General features: G+C 39.9%; 1 protein-coding gene across 1 annotated transcript; it reads left to right on the top strand.

Moving 5' to 3' along the window:
- Nucleotides 1-558: 558 nt before the first annotated feature.
- On the top strand, nucleotides 559-14,306 carry LOC117463314 (claudin-7-A). Its single transcript, XM_034105491.2, has 4 exons — nucleotides 559-1,006; nucleotides 3,943-4,107; nucleotides 7,952-8,036; nucleotides 13,185-14,306. The coding sequence occupies exons 1-4, from the start codon at nucleotides 784-786 to the stop codon at nucleotides 13,351-13,353; spliced, it is 642 nt and encodes a 213-aa protein (XP_033961382.1). The 5' UTR covers nucleotides 559-783; the 3' UTR covers nucleotides 13,354-14,306.
- Nucleotides 14,307-18,777: the final 4,471 nt, after the last annotated feature.

Genomic DNA, 18,777 nt, shown 5'->3' with positions numbered 1-18,777 from the left:
GTGTGAAGTCAAAAACACTGCAGTGCCAAAAGCCCGACCAATGGTATCGACAACGCTTGTTATTGTGTCTTGGTATTTGGCAACTACTGGAAAACATATATTGTAAAATATTAGGAAGTAGCAACATGGCAACTTTTAATGTAAAAAAGATCCAGAAGAGCTCCAACAAGCCGTTTAGGGACAGAGAGTGAATACACATACTACACAGAGATGCTGTATGAGAAACCAATGTGAGTTTGGAACATTGCACAATATAAATCTATTTTAGTATATCTCAAACATGGAATTATGATCAGTAGAAATGGCCATGACATGGGACCTTTAAATAAAGGATCCGGGTACATCTAAGTTCCAACACTGTTCATATGACATGATGCGTAAATTGGGTAAATATACATGTTTCAGAAATACATATTAACAGTAATAGGTATATATTTGATACGCAGTTGTTATGTTATGACGAAGCGTCTGAAGCATTTTGAAAAGGTTAGAAAGTGTTGAAGTGCTGAGTGCAGAGACATCCTGTTGCTTTGCTGGAAGCGGAGGGGACATTTCCCAGCAGACCACAGAACATTGCGTCTCCATGCATCAGCAGGCATGATAACAACACACCCACTTTACACCATCACCCACATCTCGAGTGCCCATCCCCGATTGAAGACCCCCAACTCTGGACTGTAAACCAGCTGCGTTTTGCGAGACACTTTTCCGGAGCTTTACTGCAGGAGAGGGATCCTGCGTCATTTAAGTTGATTTTAGAGAAGGACACTTTGTTTGCAAACCATGGCAAACTCCGGTATTCAGCTGTTGGGGTTTTTCATGTCTTTAGTTGGCATTTCTGGACTGATCATCGGGACTATCCTGCCGCAGTGGAAGATGTCTGCGTACATCGGGGACAACATCATCACAGCCGTGGCCATGTATCAGGGACTGTGGATGTCCTGCGCGTTCCAAAGTACCGGACAGCTCCAGTGTAAGATCTACGACTCCATTCTGCAGCTCGACAGTAAGTAGTGTGATTGTGGAGTAGTCGATAATATCCAGTGGTGTAAAGTAACTAAGTAGATTTAATCAAGAACTGTACAGAAGTACAATGTTGAGGTACTTGAGTATTTCAACTTTTTGGATGTATCTTACCCCACTACAATTCAGAGGGTAAACAGTGTTCTTTAATCCACTACATGTATGTAATACATTTGGTTGCAGATTTGGATCAATGATGTTAAATATAATAAACTCTTAAATCAGACTTTAGTTCCACCTGGAGTACATTCACAAGCTACCCTGCAGTATACAAAGTCATTAAAACTAGCTGCACCTTTACCATCTTTGAGAACACTTTAATGATCAATAATTATAAAATATATATTATGCATAACATGTACTTTTACTTTCGGTACTTAAGTCTATTTTGATGCCAATACTTTTGTACTTGAGTAACAATTTTGATTGCAGGACTTGAACAGAGAATGTTTGGCCCTCTTGTACTTGTACTTTTACTTCAGTATAACATCGGAGTACTTTTTCCACCTCTGATGATGACATGTCAATCACTGGTTTTAAAGCAACAGGTTGGATTGATTTCCCCACAGTGACTTAGTCATGGCAACCCACCTGGAGACACACCTGGGGAAACACCTGAGTGAGACCTCAATGGAGCACACTGTTATCTCTGATTAAGTCCCCCACCTCAGGGTACCTCCTCCTCATCACTCCATCATTACTAACCACACTATATCAGCAGTAACAATCCACTGTGATCTGTCACTACAGGGGGACATTGTCTCGTTCGCAAGTGACCGATTCCTTAGGAGAAGTCACAAGGGAAAGATTTATATTTATTTCTGAAAGCATTCCTTCTAATCCTCACCCACACATTGTCTCATTCTGGGAAACCCACCCACCTCACCTCCAGCCATAGGACTCACTTCAACAGACACAAACACTAGTTATCCAAATTCAAGAGCTAATTCTGTGATCCATCTCTTTGCAGATGTTTGCATGAGCATGTATAACCTAAAGATTATACGTTGTCACTATGGCCGTGCCTTTGTGGAAATATAAATGATAAAAGGCGTAACTGTGTACCTCGTTTTCCCAGGTAATCCCAAGAGATGCGTTACTGAGAACCTTGTTGACACTTCTGTTCCCAACTATGATGAATACGCCACAACAGTTGTTGCTTATTCCTAAAAAAGTGGACTCTACGATGACATACACCTAACAATGGCTTCAGAACATAGTTCATTCAAAAACTGGAAGTTGTTGTTTTCAATAATTGAATACCCATTATCCTGGACTACTTTTGAGATGATATTGATTTAAAACTGATAATTTCTCTGCTGATGCATCCAATACAAAACATTATCTTTTGTTTGTGATTCACACACTACCTAGTACCTACTGTACTGTGTGCTCTATACAGCAAGCTTGGTGCTGAGCTGGATTAGTCAGGAATTGGGCCTCAGACCCCCCAATGTCCTTATTTCATCAGTCTGTGATAGTATAACTGTATATGCACATGTGTTTTGGAAGGGATTGGAACTACCACTATTATTAAAAGAACAATATTAACCTTTTTTCCATCAAGTATTGTCCAACAGTGTTTAGAAAAGGCCCTTTTGAAAAATACATTCTTCAGACTGCTAAATGAAGTTTAAAGTTTTACCAAATGACACGTTAATAGAGACCACAGTCTATTTTCTCTCGTGGGCTGTGGCCTAATGGATTACCTGTTGATCATCATTTTCTTAAATCATGTTTTTCCTTAGTACAGCTGGTATGACTTGCATTAAATACAGTATGTCAACATACATTTGCTATACAGAATTGAGAAAGCTAAAGTAGCCTCTACCACCTTAAGTATTAAACAAATAATATGTATCCCATATAGAGTAGGAGTGGACATTGAATCAATATAAAATAACTATGTAATTTAACTTAAATAAAAAATATTACACAAACGTTTTTATTTTAAATATAATCTCTGTAAATGAAAATAAGATAAGATGATATATAAATATAACTTGTTATCTGTCCATTGTAGGCATACAAAGTGGTATGTTTGGTAACTTTCAGTAACCAGCAGTGAGTACTGTATGTACGAAGTAATCAAAACCAATCTAGTGTCTTCACGTCTCTTGTTCTCAGTGAATAGCAGCGATGTGCAACATTTGTGTCGACAGTACAGAGCTTCCTCAGACAGCGCGGTGACAATAATGAGAGCAGTGTTTTAGCTCCAATCCAGGATATGTGCATCCTGCTCTCTATCTGCATATAATATATAATCCAGGCTATTGTTCCCCATGTCTCGCTACTTCATAGAGTTACCCCTCTCCTCTGCACCCTCCCCCCCCCGTGTCCCTCTACTCCTCTCTTGGTGGAGGGGTTTGTTTGTTTGGGCTGGGCAGGATGGCCTAGACTGGCACAGACTGGTTCTAGGTGGACCGAGGGGGAGAGACAAAGGGGGGACTCACACTGTGATAGGTTTATAGCCTGAGGAGGGGCACTGACAGATAAGGGGTCCGGCAATGTTTCAGCAGGCCTCCACCTCTAATTAAACGGCAACAAACGGGCAGAGACAGTGGGAGAAGAAAGAGTGTGGGATGTGTTTTTTTTCTTTCTGTTTGTGCGTCCATGTGTATCCCATGGTTTCGCTTCCAGGAACAGCTCACATTCAAATGTCCTGACAGGCTAATGTGAGCATATTTCACAACCCCTGGACACACACATAAAGCCTCTCTGAAAGGCTGAGGTCTGTTTATTCTTCATTATTTATCAGTTTGTGACTTTATATGATATTTTTATGCTGTATTTTCAAGATACAGTGCACTCCCACGATCTCCAAAAGCCATCTCTCCACTGCCTTCCCTAATGGAACCAACACAGTCTTTGTGTACTTTTCTCATTCTTCATATGTTTTTCCTTTCCTCTCTGCCCCAGGTTCACTTCAGGCCACTCGTGCCCTGATGATAGTTGGCATCATTGTGTCCATCGCAGGCCTGGGTGTGGCCTGTATGGGAATGAAGTGCACCACCTGTGGAGGGAACAACAAACTGCGCAAGTCCCGCGTCGCCATGACAGGAGGCATCATCCTGCTGGTGGGAGGTGAGGAAGCCATAGTGATGTTTGATGACATGCAGATGGATGGAAATTAAAAGGAAAAACAACATACAGGTGTTGTTCCAGCACTGAGGACTGCTTCTGTGTGTAGTACTACAACTGTCACGCCAACTCGTACATGTTTGCAATTGAGTTGAGACTATGTGACTGGGCTTTAGCATCTTAATCACGTGATTTTTTTTCCAAATCTTTCATTATACCAGTTATTTTTTTGTCTGTAATAGGTCTGAAACACTGCCAACCTTAAAACTAGACGTAGAGTCCATGATATCCCGTCGGTGAGGCTGTAGTAGGGTACTTAGAGCAAAAGCGGCTGGTCATTCAAAATGTCTTGTAACAAACTATACACTGCTTTCAAATGCTAAAATGGGGGACTTCAAGTAAAGTATCATTAGGAACGTCTCACAATACCACAACATAAATGAAACATTTAAACTTGATGATACAGTTCACCAAATTCTTTAGGAAACATACAATCATTTTACAAGATTAGGCAATCTAAAATTAAATACTTTGTTAAGCCATCCTCTCTTTGTTGTGATACTTCAGTTTGGACAGCTTTTGTGGGCCATCTGATAGGGAAATCCCTAGGACTGCACTGCTAGTGTGGCTACAAAGCTTATAACTTATAAACCTTCCAGCTAGTAAAGTAAAAACAATATATTGACAAATGAGCAGCTGGAATGGTGATGAGAAAAGTGTGGTGACCATATCATTTTTCAGTCTACATGTTTCTGCTTTTTGTTGGAACACTATGGAATTGGGACCTACACTAATCCACATTAATTTATTAGTATGGAAAATATGACCAGTTTCATAATATTACATCAAAGCTTAGCTCGTTATTATGGGCTCAGAACAGTCTCATAATACACACATTCAAACTTGTATTTCATGATCCGCAAAAGGATCCACATTTGTGTTTTTCAATGCACACACAAATGTGTTCCGTTTCATATACATGTAAATAAAATCCAAATACAGAAAAAAGTTTTACATATGTATTTTTGATCCTCACATATTTGTTTTCCGTTTAAAACCTCTGCACCTGCAAACACAAACCGCTTTCTGTACACGGATCGCTGTGCATTCGTGTGTGGGTTTTTTGAGACTCCCCTGATGGTCAGCCGATTCGTACTTGTAATTTGTTCTATCTATAGCCAATCAGATGTCTCCTCAATTATAAGCCAATCACATGAGCGCGCCCCCACGAGGGTATGATTTATTGCGTTCATGATTTAGCGCTTCATGTACACATTTTGCGCTGTCCGGTCAGCTCGCTAAACAGAGGGCGGAGCATCAGGTGATCATGCGTGTCTCCGTCAGACTCAGCAGCTGATCTGGTCTCTCTCTCGCGTCCGGTTACACTTCACTCGCGTTTTTGTCCATATCGATCAGATCCAGCTCTCCTAATCGGCCTTTATAGAGAGCACCGATCAAACTATTAAGAGTGAATATCGGCCATCATAATCGGCCATCATAATATGATACAGTACTATTACCTATCTCTGTGTTTCGGAGAGAGAGAGAGAGAGAGAGAGAGAGAGAGAGAGAGAGAGAGAGAGAGAGAGAGAGAGAGAGAGAGAGAGAATTGTATTTGCGTGCATTTCCTGTTCGGAAAGTGGCAATGTACTGAGAGTGGAGGGCCCAATCCCAAGTCACCCCCTCGACCCTACCCCACCGTGACGGAGTGAACTCCCTCTGTAGCCACACTCGCAGCTGAAAGGGTATAAATCATGGTATAAATACTGCGACAAGCTTTGGGACGGCCTCCCCTCTCTCCGGCAGAAACAGGAAATGCCGTAACTGTATGTAACAACGGTTTCAAATCAGCATCTCTTAGACAAAAATATGTAAATTAATAACTCAAATAAAACTCCAAACATCTCTAATTGTGTTACTTTTTTGTAAAACTCTTTTAGTTTTAAACCTGATGTTTATAAGCTTCTTAGTTTTTGCAACAGTCTAAATATACACAACTTTATAATAAAATGCACACATTTACCTTTTTCTAGACTAAACACAGGTATGATCCTAAGTTAAAAACATATGAGGCTATCAAGAGGTTTATCAGTGGATGTTTGCTGGAACTACTTGTTAACAGCGTGTTTCCTGACGGACACACACAGCGTGACTCCTGTCAGGTAGAGACAGGTCTCAAGTCAGCACCGCTGCAGACTCGCTGTTTGAGGGCTTGATAGCCCACTCCCCCTCCACACCGCTCCAGACTCGTTGGTTTGGAACAGCACTTAATATGGCGGACCCATAGACTGTAATGGAGGGGGAGTGTGTAGGGCAGGGGTGTCAAACTCAATTTCATCACGGGCCACATTCGCATAAAGGTTGCACTCAAAGGGCCGGTTGTAACGATATAAATATATAATATAAATATAAAATAATGTATTATATTACATTATTGCCTCTGAATTGGATTATTATTGGATAGGATAATAACTTAGTAATTAACTACGTCTGAAAGCAGAAGTCCAGGTCTCTTCAGTGCGCATGTCACAAAACGAGATGCATTGTGGGACATGTAGTTTATGGGCAACCTGCTTCTGTAAAGTGGCATGTAACCGGTATACTAAACGTATTATTTGCTTTGCAAGCTCTTGCGGGGCCACATAAAATGAAGTTGCGGGCCAGATTTGGCCCCGGGCCTTGAGTTTGAGACCCCTGGTGTAGGGGTAGGGTGTAGGGGGGCCATTCTACAGAAAAGGTGGAAGTACTGTCACTTACTTTTGCAGACACCAAAATACATGACGTTGACCTAATACTCACATTCATTATATATGTTGAATAAATAGAGATTGTCTTTGCAATGGTACTAAATAAAAAGGGAGACTCTATGGACGCGCTCGTGAACTGTCAACGGGGGGGAGCGCGACTGTCACTCAATTTGTGGGACGCGTCCAACTCCCACAACACCACTGGTTTTCTCCAAATTGTCACTGGTGTTACTCTTCTCCCTGGTAACACGTAACACCAGTGACGTTCCTATATAAATAAGCTTTGTATAATGTATACAAATAATACAAAAAATGTAAGCTCTACTTGTTGTGGATTCATCAAGTTAAGAGTTAGTTATTGCTATAGATGTGTTTAGAAGGAATATATTTCAGCAGATTTGTATCACCCAGATTCCGCCTTTTCTGGAGAATGACTCAGGGGGTGATTTGGGATTAGCGCCTGCAGGCAGGCTTCATGGACCTGTCAGCTCTGGACAGCGCAAAATCGAATCGGCTGACCATCAGGGGAGTCTCAAAAAACCGATGCGATCCGTGCACAGAAAGCGGTTTGAGTTTGCAGGTTCAAAGTATTTAAACAGAAAACAAATATGTGAGGATCAAAAATACATATGTAAGACTTTTTTCTGTATTTGGATTTTATTTACATGTATATGAAACGGAACACATTTGAGTGTGCATTGAAAAACACAAATGTGGATCCTTTTGCGGATCATGAAATACAAATGTGAATCCTTCTGTGTGCATGTGTGTATTATGAGACAGTTCTGAGCCCATACGTTATCACATCCTTGCTAGATCTAGAGCACATCATACAATAAGTAGGAAGAAGTGTGATCCATTGTCCAAAAAGCTTTCCTCCCACTCCTGTGCTGCAGCCCTGAATGAATAAGTCCATTACTCCTGGCACGGTTTCTGACATAAGAGGTCTAACGGGCTCCGAAGAGAACAGAAACATAAAAGGCTAATTGTGCTGGAGTCAATAGCTCGCTGCCTGGTGACTATAAAAGCATGTCTCCCCTCTCAGGGTTTGATGTTGTGTCGATGGACTGATTGATCTTTGTTGTTGGCTGTCCTCTCAGGGCTGTGTGCCATCGTTGCGTGCTCCTGGTTCGCTCATAATGTGATCCGGGCTTTCTACAATCCCTACACTCCAGTCAACACCAAGTAAGTATCACAGTTTGTCCAAGAACTGAATTTGTTTTACATGATCACATAATTGCTAATCCCATTCTTTACAAAAGTTAAAAAGACACAATTGAGTCCCTTCAGATATGAAACGTCAGGCTAAACAGATAGTTTAGCTTAGCATAGCATGATGAGTGAAACAGGGGGAAACAAATACCCTGGCTCCATCCAAAGGTAATCTAATCTACTTGTCCACAATTAAGTAACTATGACACATTGTTGTGTTGCAGTAATGTGTTGGACTATTTCTTGTCACTGTTTCCTGTTTTATGCTAAGCTAACTCAAATGTAATTTACCGATAAAACAGTGGCATGTGGCATGTTTCCTAAAATGTTGAACAATTATTTTTAGTATTATTTTTAAGGTCCATTCTAGGAATATGTTACCACTAATGCAATACAGCTTAAGAGACACGGCAGGCAAAAACATCGTTTTTCAAGTACTGGTCAATTTTGAGATTTTGTGCTATTTTGATTCCATAACATGTTTTCTTTCAGGCTTTTGGAAAGAAAACGTACAAAATACACATTTAAGTGTTTATTTTACTATAGTTTGTCTATTTGCGTCTGTAGATTTCTCCTAAATTCACCAAAAGTTAGCATTCTAACGTAACATAAAGTACCGCGACCGCTGTGTGCACCATGTCAACAGAGGTATCGCTGGAAAGCTGTGTCTCTCCTGCACAATCTCATCGGATCCAAATATGGTCATTTCCTTAGTATCAGCAACCAATCGTGAAAGCACAAAGGGGTCTTAAACCACGAAACGAAATCTCATTGGCTGGTGTCAATTTCTGACAACGTGATTCGTTCAGATGCGTCACGTGGTGTGCTAAAACACTTCCTGGTTAGCTTTTAGCTTGAAATTGAAATCTCAAAATGCCAAAAGAGAAGACGACAACAATTGTCACTTGCACGAAGCAAGGTTATACAAAAAAAATGACCCCGAACATGAAATACCTTCACGGAGTGCGTCGATGCGCAAGCTGTCATCCAAAGAACAGGAGGGTTTAGCTAGCGCCTCACTGCAATCTTTAAAGGTTTTTTCTCCTACTCTGAGTTCGAAATTTCAACTTCAGTAGCACGTAGAGACACCAAACCTTCCAGTTATATTCCTATCAATATTATGAAGGCTTTTACAGAAGGGTTTGTTCATATATAATTCATAGCCTGAATTATACAACATTGTATACCTAACAACATGGCGAAAATGGATATTTTAGGGCTGTTGACAGTATTTTCTGATTTATGGAGTGATAAAAAGAGATATCCAATATCCCTTCTGTAAAAGCCATAGATACTAATATGACTACAAAATGAAACAATAATTGTATTAACTCTCTAAAACTTGAGAGTCAGTTTTCAACGGGCAGGGCGTCCCATTGACTTGCATAGAGCTCCCTGAACGTTGGTAATAGACGAGTTGGGATCGCGGCGAAATGCTCTCCTCAGATCCATTCTCACAGCGTTTATCAACCTTCTTCTTACTCAATATCAAGCCACACTTATGTTTTTACTTCTTTATTTTAATTGAATAATGTAGGACTTTTGTTGCCGTCAGTTATGGGGAGAGTAGGGGCTCACAATACTGAAATCTGTATTGTTTCATCGTTTTTTCCTTCTAATTTTGTATTCTTTTCTAAACCACACACTGTTATTTACTCAACAATAACACATAATTATCCTTGTGTTTATTTATGTGTTTGATTAATAAACACAAGTTGGAGTCCGTCAGCACCGAGGGTCGGAACAGCTCATAGTAGTTGCTTTAGAGAATTTTACACCCGGAAGTAAGTATTCTCTCCGCTTCGCTTGACAAACACTGTGATAGTCCTGAAGCTCTGTGATTGGATGTTTGAGTGTGCGCCGAGGGTTACGCCGAGCGTCGAACAGCACTTTGAAATGGGATGGAACCACGGCAGACTGTCCAAAACTGGACTTGAACGGGTCCCCCCGGTCCTCCCGCCCCCCCCCCTCCCCCACCCCATTCCCAGAACTACACATGCTGGACTATAGAGTGGCGAAGTCCCTCCCCTTCCGGGGGACCTCCATGGGACCTTATTTCGGAAAATGTTTGTATTGAAGTCAATATAGAGACAAAGATTATCTTTCGATCCCGTTTGAATTGTGCCACGAATTACACATATGATGTCAATTTAAAAGATACATTTGCAAGTAAAACAAAAAATATGTGTAATAAAACTGTGAAGTAACACATTTTTTTGTGTGAAACGCTCAATGAACTACAACACAACAAAAACACACGTCACCAAGATGGCCGTCACTACAAATAGAGTGACTACCCTCACTATCACCACAATGACACACGTCCAGAAGAATGTCATGCAAAGCTGCCTGCCTGCCTGCCTTCCTTCGATTCTCTCTGAACTGCCTGGTCTTTTTAATGTTTAATGTCAACCATTTGTGCAGATAGCATGAAGTAGAAAAGATCGCAGATGCTAATGTAGCGTTAGCATTTCTCCCCCGGGCTTAAATGGTGTATTATAGAATGATCACACCGGGTGTGACAGTACTCTTCAAAGGGTTCACGAAATATGACTACTACTCTTACTGTTTAACATTTTGGGTTATTTAATGTTACTTCATGTTAAGGCTAATACAAATGACAAGGCTGTAATGCTAACTAACGTGCTTGCTACTAGCTAGGTAGCTAACTTGATCCAGCCACTCCTGGTCCTTTCTTCAGACAGGAAGCGAAAGAACGAGCAAGACCCATTGCTGGTATGATAACAACCTGGTACTAAGCACACAGGCATCTTGTTAAAGTTATCTTATCTTAGCTATCTCTTATGTAGTGGGGGAACACAATTGTGACATCAGTTATGACATCACTTATGCATATTTTTCATAGTCTTATATTTCAACAGTTTTACGACAAACTGTGACTTTTCTGACATGTAAATGATTTGTTAAGATTGACAAACATCATATGTGTAATTCATGGCACAATTCAAACGGGATCGAAAGATACGTTTTCTCTCGCCATTGACTTCAATACCTAATTTTTCCGAAGTAAGGTCCCATGGACCGGAAGTAGATGGGCGTGACTTCGCCACTCTATTGTGTGTTTCGCAACATGTTCTATGGCACGTCTCTACTGGCAATTGTAGTTTTAAAAGACGTTTTCATATTTCCCATAATAAGAAGTTGCCAGTATTAAACTGTGTACATCCCTGGAGGTTTAGGGGATAGGAAACACTCAAATGTAAAACATATAATTAATAAATTGGGTGAAAATTGCTTGTGCCCATAATATATACCCACATGACAGCTAAGTCAGAAGAGCTTTATTTAACAGCTGGTCTTATGTCTGTGACCCCTCCTGTTGTTCATTGATAAGCCTGAAACATGCACTTGTCAAGGTTCAGAGGCACATTTGGCAAATATGGCAGTAGCCATCGATCATCTTAAGATAAGATATACTTTATTGATCCCAAGTTGGAAACATTTGCGTTACATCAGCATGTGTAACAGTTGTAAATATGCAGTGGTGTTTATTTGTAAATCATTTAGTATAATCACACAATTCTGTGTTTTATATTTAATAATTCTGTGTTTTTATTTATTGAATGTTCAATACCTGACAAGGTCGGAGATGAAAAACTTGGGTCGCAGGTTCCTCAACAGTGCATTACAAGACATCTATCAATATGTGTGTATACCTCCACCATTAAACTGTCGTATTCTGCACATTTCTTATACATCTACATACATCTTATAAGAGTATAATACATATGTATAATATCAGTTAAAATAAGTGCTTAAACATACAGTAGTTAACATTGCAGGAAAGTAATATATAGTACTTTGTCAGGCTTAATATTTATACCTCCAAAGCTTTTTTCTTGTTCAAAAGAAGACCTTAACCTAAAGTATTCTTTAATGTTTAAATTAAGCCTTATTAGTTTGTCTGTCTGTGTCTCCTGTTAATATCTAATAATAAAATAATAAAATTCAATAACGTGCTTTAACCACCAGGTGTTCATTTCTATCAGCTGTGCACCGTTATGGTGTAAATACAGCCTATCTACCAAATCAAATATAAAAGTCAGCCGAATTAGTGTTGATACTGCAAGGAGACTTATATTGTGAAGAGAAATGAAGATTTTGTTTAATTGCTGTATATTTATGATCCACGTCACATATTCAGTTTCGCGGCAGTTCTTCCTGTTTGTCTAGAAGTCTTCTCATCAGGGCTCTATAAATAGCGAACTACGGCAGATATGTAATATTAATGCAGCCGAACCGTGTATTACAATGCCGTTATGTGATGACCTCCAAAGAGAAAAGCAAGCAAACTCGGAATAAAGTATTATTTTATTTTTACAAAATGTTTTCGGATTTCACATCAACAGGAAGTCCGGTTAACTAAAATGTCCATGCGGAACAATACCCCAACCCATAGATCCGTGGGTGAATAATGTCAATCACCACATTACACACATCCCTTCACATTTAAATTTAATTTAATAAATATTTCGTGAGGCCTTCTAAAATGTTTTTAAATATAATTAGGGTTGTAGTTGAAGAGTTTGTAAATTATTGCGTGGCAACGCAATCGCACAACGGCACGTCCATTAATTCCACAACCACACACATGGATTAACATCGTTTAATACATTAATGTAGCCTTTGTTTCTGCTAAAAGAGGTGTCAACCAGCTGGGGCAACAAGAAAATCGGCGAAATCGAATGTGAAAAAAAAAAATAATTATTATATTAATATTGAGATAACAACCGACCGTCGGGGAGCGTTCTCATCGTGTCTATTATCAACGATATGGGAGGTCTATGAAGGTCTATGGGACGCCCTGCCCGTTGAAAACTGACGCTCAAGGGGTACCCTGTACGTAATAGAGTGACGGGGGGGGGCCCTGACCGACCGTCAACATGTGACGGGTTGGGAGTGAGAACGTGTTGGAAAAAGAACAAGGTTCATCCTTCACCATTGCAGGTTTAAATGTTTGTAAGGTTTAGACACTTTAACACTGAACCGATGAAATAGACATGTTGGGCATGGAGAAATGTTGGCAATCCTTGCCAAAGTCATTGGAATTCCAAACTCATACTGGTGGAATAACTAGTAACACCCTCTTTCGTGTCCCAGGTTTGAGTTTGGCGCGGCCATCTTCATCGCCTGGGGCGGCTCCCTGCTGGACGTTTTGGGCGGAGCCATGTTGGCTGCTTCCTGTCCTCGAAAAAAACAAGTGTCCAAGTACCCGTCCATGGGCGGCACCCGCAGCGGTCCGCCGAGCAGCACTAAAGAATATGTTTGAGAGCGACCCCTACAGCTCGGGACTCCAACAGAAGCTGTCAAAGAAGCTCCTCCCTGCTTTTTCTGCAGCACCAGCGAAGAAAACCGAAGGTGTACGGGAAGTTGTGAATCATAGAGGCAAAGAATTACTGACTTTGTTTTCTTTTTTTCATCAGGCTGACCTTTGATAACCCCTTGATTATGACGCAGCACTCAATTGTTTCATGAATGATGTCCCGCACCCTGTCGACACATTCCACAATTGTTTACAAGTGACCTTCACAAACACATTATAATTGGATCCCCCTGATTAATAGACAGGCACTTGGGGTGTAACCCGTTGAATTATAGCCTGAATAGTGGATTGTAGCCAACGATAGCATCTCCGTGTTAGCACCAGCGTCTGTTAGCGTTTGCCATGTAATTGAAAGTAATCAATTCCAGTTTGGTGTCTAGGCTGCGACTCAGGGGCTCCGTACAACAGAGACACATGGTGACAAAACATTGTTTTATATTAACTGTTGATGGTTTTAAAATAGACATTATGATGAGCAGGGTGTGATTTCACACACAGGCCTTTTACTACAACACTCACTACAGGCCTCTTCATACCAGTCCGCTACAAACCCTGCTCACATATGAAATATTTTATTATCTAGTCACCATGCTGTTTTTACTCTAATAGCTTCCGTATCAGCCACTATGAGAACAAACTGCCTCTATTTATTTTGACAAATGTAGGATGAAGTTTTGGCTTTTCTAAAAGGTAGATCACTGTGGCACAGTCCTAGCTTTTGGATATCATAAAGTCATTTTTCTATTGTGATGTTTTGAGCTCTGAACAGTGTCGACTGTTTTTTATATGGCATAGTTTTATACACTTGGCTCATTTATCAGATAATGAAAAATGAGTGAAATAAATGTTTTAACATGTCCAACAGTACTTACATAATAAACATATTGAAACATTGTTAATTGTGTGCTGGTCATAGTGATTGATTGTATAGAAATAAAGAATATTAGAGAGCAAAAAGAAAACAACCTTCTTTTCCACCAAACCTTTTTAGTTTATGAGTTTACAGTTACTTAGATGTGAAAACAATTGTTTTGCTTTTTGCTACTTTACTTGCATGTTAGAGCCTGTCTTGAGACTGACACAAGAGGTATTTCCAGATACCTCTGCTGAAGGAGGAAAGATTCCAGTATTAATATACTATATTTATACCTCACTTTAGAGTAATTTGTGCTGTGAACAACTTGAAAACATTGACAACTTATAGGGAGATTGTAGTAACTAAACTAAAATATGTGCCTCGTCCCAATTCTTAAATGAGGAAAACTATGTAATTTTAAGAAGTGTTATTCTGTATCAGACACTAACATTAATGTTGAACCAGAGATATTTTGTGAAACATGTTTGAAGAGGCTATTTGAGGATACAGTATTTAAGTGTGTTTACTACTCAATATCTTGGCTATCATTTGCATTAAGCACTTCACACAACTGTAATATTCAGCTTTAAAAAGCGCTACGTAATAAGTCCAGCCTCGGCATGACTGTAGTGATGTCATCCTCAATGAAAAAAAAGGCAATTCATTTTTACATGAACCTCACCAGAATTTATTTTCCCACATTAAATATGTATCTCACCTGCAGCTAAATGTATTTTCTATTGTCTATTTTAGAGGGAATAGAGCATGTAAAAAAACCTTTACACATGTCTGGATTTTGGTTACGGTGTCAAGTTTTGAACCAAATATTCACAATTTGAATGAGTGAAAAAAATGTTCCAGTTAGGAATGAAAATGCTAGGTCTGAACGTTATGTTTGAGTTAAAATAACTGCATGAAATAAACAAAGCAGCTAAGTTAGCAACACATGCATCAAAACGACAGAGTCCACAAAGATTTGTCTTTTATTTCCAAAGATGCATTATGAAAAATTGACCATTTCCATGCAAATGGTAGAAGCCACAACTGCAGACAATATTCTCAGAGTCAGAGACTGGGAAATGCAGTGAGGCAAAAGAGTAAAGTGATCTAGTAACAATTTCACAGCCAACAAAGTAACATCAGCATGAGCCTCTACAGACATCTCATCTCAAAGTCCACTGCAATCTTTAAAAAAAGAAACCCGAAAAACATCAGAGTTAAGATTGTCTCAGTAGTGAGCGCTAACTATAGAGTGCTGCGTGTTCTCATTATCTCATACTGTAATTGTAAAGTTCACCTGAACCGGTAAGACACTGACGCCATCGAGCAGAGTACTGCTGTAAATATGAATACAAAGTAAGTGTTTCCTCAATTCCTTTCGATAATCAATCTGATAAATATCATTTGGCAATTTAAATAAGTAGAATTATACATGTCTCGAAAACCCTGCCTTTAAGAAGAAAACCTCCATAAATAATTGTTGTTTAAGATATTTTTTCTGCCGAGTCAGCATACAACGAGCTTAGGAAAATGTCGACTCAGCGTTATCTAAAGAGCATAACAGCGCTGTGGTTTGAACTACATAGCCCTTAATAAGAGGATACCAGTGTTGATGCTTTTTCAACCAGACTCCATGCATAGACATGTCACTGCACATAACGGCATTCCCACAAAAGGCACCATTTGAAAAAAACACAATAAATCTCAGTAATAGAGGACCGAAGCGATTTCCATTCAGGAACGAGTAAAAAACATGTAGAAGCCATAACAACACAACCATTTTTTTTCCAAACAATAAATAATTAGCAGTAGTTTTTTTTCTCTTTCCTGTAAATACAAGCTTTCATCCACCGGATATTAGGACACCACTTGAATCAGTGTGAGAGTGATAGTCCTTGCACAACGAAAGTTTAACATTTCACCTGTGTGTGACACGTTAACAGTGTTCCGCCACACGACTCGGCTGAAGTCTTTGCGGTGTCTGGTTCCAGTGCAACACATGGCCAACACGCAGGAGAACACGCCGACGCAACAGCGTGAGCAGAGATAGACTGCGCAACATATACAGATAGCAGGAGACAGAGAACAGCCACGGTCAGATAGCAGGAGACAGAGGACAGCCATGGTCAGATAGGAAAACATTCAGGATGGAAACTGAACTAAAGAGAACATTTGAAACTTTAGCAGTCTGCGTGATCTGCCTGCAGGGAGGGGCGGGCCGGCCCTGCGAGTAAAGTAACGAGTTACTTTATGTAGAGAGTAACGAAGTAGTGTAATACTTAAGTAATATGTAATATGTAATATATTACTTTTTTTTAGTAACGACTCTGCTGAAATGTTACATTTATAATTTGTAGTTCAGGACCATGGACAATGCAGCTTCCTTGCATTGACAGTTCTCTGTGCTGAATTTCCTTTGTCTCATTTTTAATGTTGTGACCTGTCTGGTTTAAATGAGTGTGTTGTTGCTTTGATGAAGCCTAATTTGATAACGTTTCAAATTCATTTCTGAAATATTTCGTTACTAAATATTTCATGAGTAATATAGTTGTCTTTGTTACATTTTATTTGGCATTTGTAAATAATTATGCACATTTACAGATATTTTACATATGAGTGATAACACGTGTTATCAGGGCTATTTTGCACAATAGGTGTGCCTTGAGATTTTGACTTGTCCTTTGGTGTGCCTTGGGCACAAAAAGTTTGGGAACCACTGGGTGTAGTGTCTTCTGCCATCCTTTACTCCGAAAAAAATATTTGTTTCTCCGAATCGAAGGGGAAAAATACGAAAGCATTGTACACAATTTAAACCAATCAATGTTGTGTAATTAACAAGGATAATCTGGTGTTTTTTAGTCGATGAGTAGTGCAGATATCACTGTAAAATCAATCGACAGTAAGAGGAATACTTACTTCCGGGTGTAAAATTCTCTGTTATCCAATGAGAATGGACGCTCACATTGCCTTTAAGGGCAGCCGACACAAACGAATGCCGTGCTTCCATGAGCGTCAAATCCCGCCGCAGATGGGAATACATTGCAATCAGTTGAAAGCTATTTGCGTCCCTTTATGAAGCTGAAGGAGCCTAGGAGCGTCACAACTGCACGCCACGGGACCCTGACCAAACGTCGCTCCTGGACGCTTGGGGAGTGAGAGTGTGTTGCCCTCACAGCTCATATGTTTTGGTTTATGGAACAGCTGTTTAAAGGGAAGAATGAAGGAAGTCAAAGGTCATGGTATCACATGAATGTTGACCCAGTGTGCTGCTGCTGTCACTCACCTTTGGAGGAGCCACATGAAGGGCCACAGCGGTACACATAGTGTACGCTACGAAGCGACAACACGGACATCTACGTATCTCTGCCCGTCCTTCACCTGACAGATAATGTCACCCATGGGTTGTTTTAGCAGAACCATGCTGTGCCGGTGACACTCACACATAAATCTGAGCTTATTGAGCATTTGTGAAGGGGAAAGCTGCATTTGTTAAATTCCACCAGAGGACATGCATCGGAATATTAGCATGACACTACTCACAAGACATTACATTACATATCATTTAGCCGATGCTTTTATCCAAAGCAACTTACAATCAGTTAAAAAACAAGGAAAGTGCAGGAATATTCACTTCAAGCAAGCAATACCATATTAAGTGCTGGGTTGCGGGTCGAATAGTCCATTTAGCTTAGGAACCTTCCTTCTGAGTGAAATGACCCGGAAGTACGTCAGTGGCAGCCATGATAAGTGCTGTTCGAATTCTCTAAATGAAAGGAAAGGAGGTTTCAAACTTATTTTTAGCTTAGGAAGCACTGGCCCTTCCTTTACGAAAGGAGAGGAGAAAATGCTGCCCCACAATGCTTTGCGGCCGCAGCATTTGCCGTCACACAACAGTCGGCCGTTCACGGAAACAACCGATTATGACCGAGAAATTATATCATGAAAGTTACGGTGCTTATTAAGCTTAAACAACGTATGTAACTTGTTTTGAACGTTCATCAGTATTATAATCAAAAAGAGTAATATGAACGTTAATTTTTACTGAAATGATCAAATAAAGTCAACATTTCACAGTCTTTACTGAGCTGTGTGGGGTTTGTTCAACTTTTAAAAGATTTTTGAATGGTGATAGAAGCTACACAGTGATAGATGTTGGAATAATTTTTATAATAAATACATTTGTAATTTATTTTCATATATTTTCATACAATCATACGTATTGGGATCATTTGTATTAATGTGTACCGGAGGGAGAGAGTGACGAGCATAAGTTTCACTTTCATTTTTTATTTAAATTCCAACTTTGGTCATGAAGAATATGTTCTCTGTTGTCCACGTTCATGAAGCTTAAAACAACAGAGCACGGTGCAGAGTCTCTCGATGAGTTTACAGTAGTCCCTCATTCTTATTAAACATCCATGTTGTAGTCCGCTGTATAGAACACTGTAGTTTCCATAGTTCCCCCACAGCAGCAGCAGACGCACATTCATGACCTCCACTGGCGCATCATAAAC

Source organism: Pseudochaenichthys georgianus, chromosome 18, assembly GCF_902827115.2.
Source record: "Pseudochaenichthys georgianus chromosome 18, fPseGeo1.2, whole genome shotgun sequence".
NCBI lineage: Eukaryota > Metazoa > Chordata > Actinopteri > Perciformes > Channichthyidae > Pseudochaenichthys > Pseudochaenichthys georgianus.
The sequence above is the reverse complement of the archived record's forward strand: the minus strand, read 5'-3'. Positions and strand labels throughout refer to the sequence as shown.